Raw genomic sequence first — 10135 nt, forward strand, 5'->3', positions numbered from 1 at the left:
TCATCTTATTCAACCATAGAAAACACATGAATCAAGCCTTGTCATGAAACAAAACAGGTTTCCTTATTTTAAATTGAATTTTGGTTTTCAGTGCCGAGTACCTTGAGTTACCTCTTCAAGCCATTGAGTGTCGACTACATGGAGTGGAGCCAACACCAGGTCAGTCTGTCATGTAGCAACACCAGGTCAGTCAGTCATGTAACAACACCAGGTCAGTCAGTCATGTAACAACACCAGGTCAGTCAGTCATGTAACAATGATTTTAGCCGTGCTCTGTGAAAAGGGGGTTTAATTCATGTGCATAAAGGGTCGTCCCAGATTAGCATAATCAGTCTGCACAGGCTAATCAGGGTTGACACTTTCCTCTTTAATCATATTTTCTGTTTAAAGAAATTTTCATCTTAGCAAAAATCCAGTTTAGATGAAAAGTGTTGTCCTTGATTAGCCTGTGTGGACTGCACAGGCTAATCTGGGACAACACTTTAAGCATATGCATTCAACCTCTTTTTCACAGAGCACGGCTCATTTATTTTTAAGTTTGGTTGATATTTACGATCTGTTGGGGTAATACCTGATATTCAGCAGACATAAATATCTTGGTTTTGATTAAATATCAATTTTAATGTGTGAGTTAGGTTATAATTAGTGTTTGTTATGTAAAATTAATGTATTATTAACCAGGTTTTTAACCAGGTTTTCCGAAGGAAAAAACTGGTTATTAGATTGGCGAATGCGGGCGGGCTGGCTGGCTGGCTGGCGGGCTGGCTGGCGGGCTGGCGGGCGGGCGGAACAAGCTTGTCCGGGCCATAACTATGTCGTTCATTGTCAGATTTTAAAATCATTTGGCACATTTGTTCACCATCATTGGACGGTGTGTCGCGCGAAATAATTACGTCGATATCTCCAAGGTCAAGGTCACACTTTGAGTTCAAAGGTCAAAAATGGCCATAAATGAGCTTGTCTGAGCCATAACTATGTCGTTCATTGTCAGATTTTAAAATCATTTGGCACATTTGTTCACCATCATTGGACGGTGTGTCGCGCGAAATAATTACGTCGATATCTCCAAGGTCAAGGTCACACTTTGAGTTCAAAGGTCAAAAATGGCCATAAATGTCCCTTGAGATATAACCTTCATATTTGGTATGCATGTGTATATGGACAAGGCCTTTCCATACGCACAACAATTTTGACCCCTGTGACCTTGACCTTGAAGTAGGGGTCTGCGTTTAGGTTTCAAAATCTGCGTTTAGGTTTCGAAAAATGCTCTTAACTTCTATGTCCCTTGAGATATAACCTTCATATTTGGTATGCATGTGTATATGGACAACGCCTTTCCATACGCACAAAAAAGTTTGACCGTCCGTCCGTCCGTGTGTCCGTCCGAAAACTTTAACGTTGCTCATAACTTTTGCAATATTGAAGATAGCAACTTGATATTTGCCATGCATGTGTATCTTATGAAGCTGCACATTTTTAGTGGTGAAAGGTCAAGGTCATCCTTTATGGTCAAAGGTCAAAAAAAAATAATTCATGTGCATATCTCCAATGTCAAGGTCGCCACGACTAAAAATAGATTTATTTTAAAACAAACTTACAAAGGGGGTTAATTTTCTTTGTTCATTTCAAAAGTTCAGTTTGAGTTGTCTCCCTTTATCAGATTTTTTTTTCACAATGAAAACCTGGTTTTGTGACAATTTTGTCCCTTGTTTTGATGTGGGATGAGGTAAGGGTGACTTGCAGGATGGACCAAATGATCCAAGAGTGATTTTGATTAGGATATGTAAGAATGAAACAAGCAGTAAGAGGTTTGTTCATGGTATGCACTAATAAGCCACAGTTAGCTTTCAGGATTATGCACACATGAGCCTCAGGAGGGGCGATATGTTATGATGCTGCAAAATCAGTAAGAGAGACTTTGTCAGGATGTTATGATGCTGCAAAATCAGTAAGAGAGACTTTGTCAGGATGTTATGAGGCTGCAAAATCAGTAAGAGAGACTTTGTCAGGATGTTATGATGCTGCAAAATCAGTAAGAGAGACTTTGTCAGGATGTTATGATGCTGCAAAATCAGTAAGAGAGACTTTGTCAGGATGTTATGAGGCTGCAAAATCAGTAAGAGAGACTTTGTCAGGATGTTATGAGGCTGCAAAATCAGTAAGAGAGACTTTGTCAGGATGTTATGATGCTGCAAAATCAGTAAGAAAGACTTTGTCATGATGTTATGATGCTGCAAAATCAGTAAGAGAGACTTTGTCAGAATATAATGATGCTGCAAAATCAGTAAGAGATACTTTGTCAGGGAATGCAAATAAAAAGCAGAAAAATGTTTCTGAGAAAGCAAATAATGAGCTAGAAGGATTTTGTCAGAGTTGTACAATTCAAGATTACAAGTGTTTATTTCAGATGCGTAACAGAGGTAAATGGGGATTTCAACAATGTTTTATAAAATATGCTGGCAGATTAAATGATTGTAGTGAAGGGAGAGGGGGGGGGGGCTTCACTAGTATCTATTCTAGGTTTCCATACAGCCTGCTATAAAAAAAATTACCAGGTCAGCAAGCTCATTTGGCAGAGTTCAGGATTTCAAATTTGATAATTGCAGGTTTAATTCCCAACAGGCCCACATGACTTATTGTGAAATATAAACTCTGGATTGTATTGCAGGGGTTCGAGTGATGTGGTGAAATATAAACTCTGGATTGTATTGCAGGGGGTGGAGTGATGTGGTGAAATATAAACTCTGGATTGTATTGCAGGGGGTGGAGTGATGTGGTGAAATATAAACTCTGGATTGTATTGCAGGGGGTGGAGTGATGTGGTGAAATATAAACTCTGGATGGTATTGCAGGGGGTGGAGTGATGTGGTGAAATATAAACTCTGGATTGTATTGCAGGGCGTGGAGTGATGTGGTGAAATATAAACTCTGGATTGTATTGCAAGGGGGTTGAGTGATGTGGTGAAATATAAACTCTTGCTTGTATTGCAGGGGGGTGGAGTGAGGCTTATGTGGTGACATGTAAACTCTTGATTGTATTGCAGGGGGATGGATTGATGTGGTGAAATATAAACTGTTGATTGTATTTCAGGGGGGTGGAGTGATGCAACATTTGAGAGGTTTGAACAGCTGACTTACTGTGCCAAGTGGAAGGTCATCATGGCCCAGCTGATTGCGTATGAGAAAGATATAGCTTCTCTGGTTCTGTATGACACCAACAAAGAGCAGGTAATTTTTTTTCTCATTTATTTCTCGCATTTCTTTACAATGTAGTATACATCGATAATTAACAGAAAACGGAATACATAAGAAAGTGTTTGAAAATATGTACCTTTTTGTACTTTAACATGTCAAAAATTTAGTGTATGCGTGAATACATTTTAAACAATGTTAACAGTGTGAATATCATATAAAGAAGTTTGTGATTTATAGCAAAAACATAAAATAATAATGTATTTTTACGAAACATAGAGGTTTTATGTCTAGAACAATTAAATAAAAGAAAATATTTCACAACATGGTGTGTTTCAATCGAATTGTTATAAGTATTTGTGTTTTTTTTTAGAGAGATTATTTTTAATTGTAAGCAGGTAAGTTTATACCAACATAGAGCTATAAAGTATAAAGTTAAACACCACATATTCACATACATTTTATGACATTGCTGCAAATTGGGGAGGACATAACTGTTCCACAAACATGCCTTGTTTTTCGTGAGTTTGCAGAGTTTTTACATCAATTTATGTAATGTGATATGTAAATACAGTATGAAAAGCTATTGTTCTCCTGTTTTCTTGTTTTTCATTTAATGCTTAACGCACCACTAAGATGATTAATGGTTTTTGATAATGCATAAAAAAGCAAATAGTCTGTGGGTGTCATTTTCCATTTCTTGTTTTCTACGTAAAGGAATCCCCTCAAAGACCATAAGTGTAAGATGACCTCAAATCCATTATAAACAACAGCATATGACGCGTTTTCCATTAACAAATAATGACATGAACTAGACCACCTCTGCAACAAATCATAGGCTTATCCTTACTGTGTTCATTTAACCCTTTATACCACTTAGATATATATTTTGACTCATTTGTAGTCCATTAGAAATTTATATTTTTATGCCTTCTTCGAAGAAGAGGGGGTATATTGTTTTGCACATGTCGGTCTGTCGGTAGGTCGGTTCGTCTGTCCACCAGATGGTTTCCGGATGATAACTCAAGAACACTTATGCCTAGGATCATGAAACTTCATAGGTACATTGATCATGACTGGTAGATGACCCCTATTGATTTTGAGGTCAATAGGTCAAAGGTCAAGGTCACTTTGACTCGTTCTTGGATGCAGTTTTTGCTTCCAATGTACCACATTTGCAGATTATATTATGTGTGTCGTGGGGTCTATCTACCAGGGCTAGCGCTGTCCCAAAATTTCTTTGAGCAAACCAGTTTTTTGTTTTTCGGTGCGTGAAAACTGGTTTGGAAATAATTATATATACATGTACTATCAACTTGTTATGCCCTCCTTCGAAGAAAAGGGGGTATATTTTTTTGCACATGTCAGTCCGTTGGTCTGTCGGTCGGTCCGTCCACCAGATGGTTTCTGGATGATAACTCAAGAACGCCTAGGCCTAGGATAATGAAACTTCAAAGGTGCATTGATCATGAATGGCAGGTGACCCCTATTGATTTTCAGGACACTAGGTCAAAGGTTAAGGTCACAGTGACTTGAAACAGTAAAATAGTTTCCGGTTGATAACTCAAGAATGCCTATGTCTAGGTACATGAAACTTCATAGGGACATTGATCATGACTGGCCTATTGATTTTCAGGCCACTAGGTCAAAGATCAAGGTCACAGTGACTCGAAATAGTAAAGTTGTTTCCAGATGATAACTCAACAATACTTACGCCTAGGATCATGAAACTTCATAGGTACATTGATCATTACTGGCAGATGACCCCTATTGATTTTCAGATCACTAGGTCAAAGGTCAAGGTCACAGTGACTCGAAACAGTCAAATGGTTTCCGGATGATAGCTCACGAATGCTTACGCCTAGGATCATGAAACTTCATTGGTACATTGATCATGACTGGCAGATGACCCCTATTGATTTTCAGGTCACTAGATCAAAGGTCAAGGTCACAGTGACTCGAAACATTAAAATGGTTTCCAAATGATAACTCAAGAATGCTTACAACTAGGATCATGAAACTTCATAGGGACATTGATCATGACTGGCAGATGACCCCTATTGATTTTCAGGTCACTAGGTCAAAGGTCAAGGTCACAGTGACAAACGTATTCACACAATGGCTGCCACTACAACTGACAGCCCATATGGGGGGCATGCATGTTTTACAAACAGCCCTTGCTGTAAAGGCTTCATTTATAACCCTTAGTCACTGATGAGCAGCAAACTGCATAAAACCTGAACAGAATGCGAGTTACTCATTGGCTGTTCTGGTTTTATGCTGTTTGCACATAGCCATTTTCACTTTGCTTCTGAGTGAGAAAGGATTTAAAGTTAGTAGATAGGATTTCCATGTAAACATCATATTCTTACATGTAAAATCTGAAAACATCATATGAATATGAACAAGATATGTTATACATGTATATTTACCTAAGAAGTCTGCTAGAACCTTAAATAATGTATTTTGTTTATTAAAGGGGCCTTTTCACAGATTTTGTCATGTTTTGAAGTTTGTCATTAAATGCTATATATTTATAAATGTAAACATTAAATTTTAAAAGCTCCAGTAAAAAACCCAAAATAAAATTTAAAAAAGGAAAAAAAAAGTAGCCCGCAGCAGGTCTCGAACCAGTGGCCCCCGATATCATGAAGTAAAAACGCATAAGCCAACTGAGCTATTCTGCCAAGCATACATAAGATGCGTATTTTATACCTTATATAGGCAATCTTCGTAGTTTCACAAATTTAAACGACAACAACAGAACTCTCCAAATTTTTCAATCGTTTCGCGTTGCAACGCTTTATAATTTTCAGGTTTTTAAATCGTCAAAAGATGCATATAATGGTTATATTAGACCATGGTAAATGTTCAGTATTACTGTTTTCTCACAAATATCATAACTAAAACGAAAAATTGCGAATCTGAAACAAATTTTCTCAATTTTGTCAATTTACCAAATCGTGAAAAGATCCCTTTAAGCTTTACTTACACAAGTGTGTAACAAATAAGTGTATTCCAGACATAACAGGAGCCAAGATATGCACAAAGTATGAATAATACCAATTTGAAAAAATAATGTGGAATCATTTGACAGTGATTGGGAACTATCCAATGTTGTTATCTCATGAACTTAAAAGTGTTTTTCACTGGATTTTTTTTCAAACTCCTGGGGCAGATGGGTTGGGGAGGACTTTCCCTTTTTTTACATTTTAAGAGGCCAATTACATCATTTGGTGAGCCATGACTCTTAAAAACAACAACTATAAAGTCATTGATAAAGATATATTTATAAATAGTTTTTTGATTGTTTAAAACTTTCATATAGATAGTACAATCCCGACTCGAAAGAGTCCCCAACACATTCGAATCAATCTGACAGTATAAGTGCATACTTCAACTTACTAAGACTTTTAAATGTGATGATTGTTGTAGTTGTTTTTTACATCTTGTGTGCAAATGCTTTTTATAGGACCTCTATGTCATAATATATAATGACATGTATATTTACCCATTACTGTTTATTAGTCTCTTACCGGGGACTTATGGTTTGCACTCTGTCAGTCTGCCTGTCAGTCCGTCACACTTTTTTGGATCCTGCGATTACTTTAAAAGTTCTTCATATTTTTTCATGAAACTTTAAACATGGATAGATGGCAATATGGAGATTATGCACATCATTTCATTTTGTTCCTAAGTCAAGAATTCTGGTTGCTATGGCAACAAATAGACTATAAATATTGCTGAAAATGGTGGATCCTGCGATAACTTTCAAAGTTCTTCATATTTTTTCATGAAACTTTAAACATGGTCAAGGCTATTGATACAAAACATAGAAAAAGGAAGAGCAGAAACTCGGTTTCTTAAGTAATTTAAAGTTTTATGAAACAAATGAACGAGTGGTTATTGTGGAAGTAAACTGTTTCTTGTATAATTGTGTTATTCAGGATGTGAACATCAATGATGAGCTGGTCAAGTGTGGTCTTGCGTTGGCCTCAGGTTCTAATGGTAACCCTGGTGACACAAAGTGAAGCTCTTGTAGTCATTTAACAAGTCCTGAAATCCTGTGACCAGTCGTTGCTAGTCACATCGTTGATGACATGGTTCGGAAAGTTGGACGTTTGAAGTCAGAAGTATTTCATCGAAAGTCAGCATGATCTGTGTTGAACAATTGCAATCTTAAGACAAGTTGATTTTGTTCTACATGCAACACAACTTATAGCATATGAAATAGAGATTGTAGTATTTCTTTTAGTTAAATATTTTTGCAGGGCCCTATTAATCATGTATTAGTTTTATTTGAATAGTATCAACACAATATTATATACAATCACTGATGTAATGCTCAGAAATGCTCACCAGGTGTTTCAAGCCGAAATTCAAATACATGAAAAAATAAATCCATTTTGTTCATTATTTCCTTATATTGCACTGTATGCAGTTAACAATGCCTTGCACTGCTCGTATTTGAAAGAAATTTGTGTCAATTAAACGGTGCTTCGATATGTTGTTTGTTGTTGTAATGATCAGTTTTATTGTGAACAATGCATTAAATAATGCAAACAAATATTGATTGTTCTGTTGACTTCCTTAAGTGTGTTGTTCTAGATTTTGAATGAGGAAAATTGTTATTTTAAGTTACTTTATGATATTACATGTATTATTGTGTTTTGACATTAATCAGACAGTCAATGACGTTTTCTATTCATTGTCTCAAATCTAAGTTGAATCATAATTTCAAAAAATACATTTAAAACGCACACTTTAAAAAGAAGAGACATGTATTTATTGACTGAGTGTGAGGCATAATAAGGCACTATGTCAAGGTAACAAGTTAAGTTCAAAGGTCAAATTATTTTCTTAATCACAGCAAGAAACTTGGCAGAAGCTACAAGCATTCTGAGATGGAGTGGCAAGTTGAAAGGCCAAGGATACATTAAAAGATCAACGATAAAAGAGTAATCATTAAAAAAAAAAACATTTGTTATAAGAAAAAAATGATTTTTAGTGTAATTTTTTGCTGGCCTGTATTGTTTTAAAATCTATGTAAAACATATGCAAATTGAATGTGTTACATGGATTAATACAAAAGCTATGAAAAGATTCGAGCATTGGATCTTAAAGTACAGGAATGGAGGAAATTAGATTAACCTTAATTGCTTCATTGTTGTTCATCTTGAATTGTTTTTGAGACGTGCTCAGGGAAACAAGGGTTTAATTCAGACCGCAGAGGCTAATCAGGAACTGCACTTTCCACTTATATTTATATATTATATTTTTTATTTCAAGAAAGTCTCTTCGAAGCAAAAATCCAGTTAAGGCTGAAAGTGTGGTCCTTAATTAGCCTGTGCAGATTGTCATAAGATTTGTCTTATCTTGACCTGCAAAATTACGACCCAAATATCTTGCTCAATTTGGCTCTTGTTATTCTTCTTCAGTAACAGCACTGCTTGTAAATAGAAAATTGTGCCAGCGCCTATTGATTAAGGGGTGAAACCGTACAAAGGTACTCAGCTGGGTGTTAATTTAGAATTATTAACATCATATGTGTGTACATGTGGATAAGGTGGACAATGACAATGTTATCAAATATATTGTTTATATTAAAGATTATTGTGCCTCTCTGGAAAATATCTGCATCAGAAAACGGTATATTAACGCATGGGTTGCAATTGTTCCCACCATTTCTTATGTATATATTGATATTTTAAATGTGTGTTCTTACTAAAGTTTTGATTTTGTTATCATGAAACTTTCTGACATTAAAGAAAATTATTATATTGATAATGTTTATTGATTTACTAATTTTACTTATTAAAGTATTTTAAATAAGACACATGTTTAAAAAGCAATTAAGTTTTCAAAGTTTTATTTACGTTAATAAGATCTTATGACGTCCATTGCATACCAATTATGCATGTTTTAACGACTGATACCTCAACCCACATTAAAGATGACACAAATTACTGTGAATCCACAGTTACCTCCGGTTTCTTCTTGTAATTACTTCAAAATGCCATCACAATAGACATGGTGTCTTGATGTATTATGTTAGACATCTGATGCACTAATTAAAACGAAAAATTACTTAGTACATGAACCTACGTTGAATAAAATAATTAATTCTGTCTTAAAAAAAAACAAGCAAGATTTAAAACCATTTGTTGTTTTATGTGTATATTAAGTTTTTTATTTGCTTATGTGAAGATGATAATGGTAGACAAATTCAACTAATAATATTTAAATTTGACAACATAAAATATCATAACATATTCTTGTTCTCATGTTCACATTTCTGTATTTATTTTTCTATGTACTTTGGAACATGAACCACATAACACATATGTTCTTGTGTAAGTGCACATGATTATATTAACTTTTGATATTGTAATTGTTTCAGTTAAGGATTTTTTATTTTGTTTATTATATGATTTTGTATATATTGTTTTGATGTGCTTTAAAACAGGTTTAAATGCCAATTGTTGGTGCCAGTTTTGCTAATTGTATGCTGCGTTGTTGTTGTATTAAGTGAATTTCAGTGTACTGTAAAGGCAATACACCACTTGTGTCAACTAAATGACATGAATTTGTTGTGTTTTTTTTCGAGTGCACATGAGTGTATAGATTTTTTTTCTTCCAGCAAACCTGGAAACCTGTGTAAATTTTAGATCATATAAGTATGCTTTAGTTACCTGATATAAGCTTTGACGAAACTATTAAAAATTGTTTTTCGAAATTGACCGTTAAACACGTAAATGTTTAAAGCTTCAAACAAGCCGTCGTTCCAGCAGTGGAATTGTTACATCACTGCATTGCATTTCAACCCGCAAGATATTAAGGTCAGTTTTCGGTTAGTTACAGAAATCGTTATATAAACCATGTCGCAGAAACTATGTGCCCTTTCAGTTTATTTTGATCAGAAAGATACTAAATACAGATATTC

General features: G+C 35.2%; 1 protein-coding gene across 1 annotated transcript in view; it reads left to right on the plus strand.

The window, feature by feature from the left end:
* LOC127847834 (tudor and KH domain-containing protein-like) overlaps nucleotides 1–9769 on the plus strand; it is a 56238-nt gene extending 46469 nt beyond the window's left edge. The window contains exons 9-11 of the mRNA XM_052380032.1: nucleotides 92–159; nucleotides 3092–3228; nucleotides 7140–9769. Coding sequence (XP_052235992.1) covers nucleotides 92–159; nucleotides 3092–3228; nucleotides 7140–7223 — 289 coding nt within the window. The 3' untranslated portion in view covers nucleotides 7224–9769. The remainder of the gene's footprint in view (nucleotides 1–91; nucleotides 160–3091; nucleotides 3229–7139) is intronic.
* The last annotated feature ends 366 nt before the right edge of the window (nucleotides 9770–10135 follow it).

Source organism: Dreissena polymorpha, chromosome 10, assembly GCF_020536995.1.
Source record: "Dreissena polymorpha isolate Duluth1 chromosome 10, UMN_Dpol_1.0, whole genome shotgun sequence".
Classification (NCBI taxonomy): domain Eukaryota; kingdom Metazoa; phylum Mollusca; class Bivalvia; order Myida; family Dreissenidae; genus Dreissena; species Dreissena polymorpha.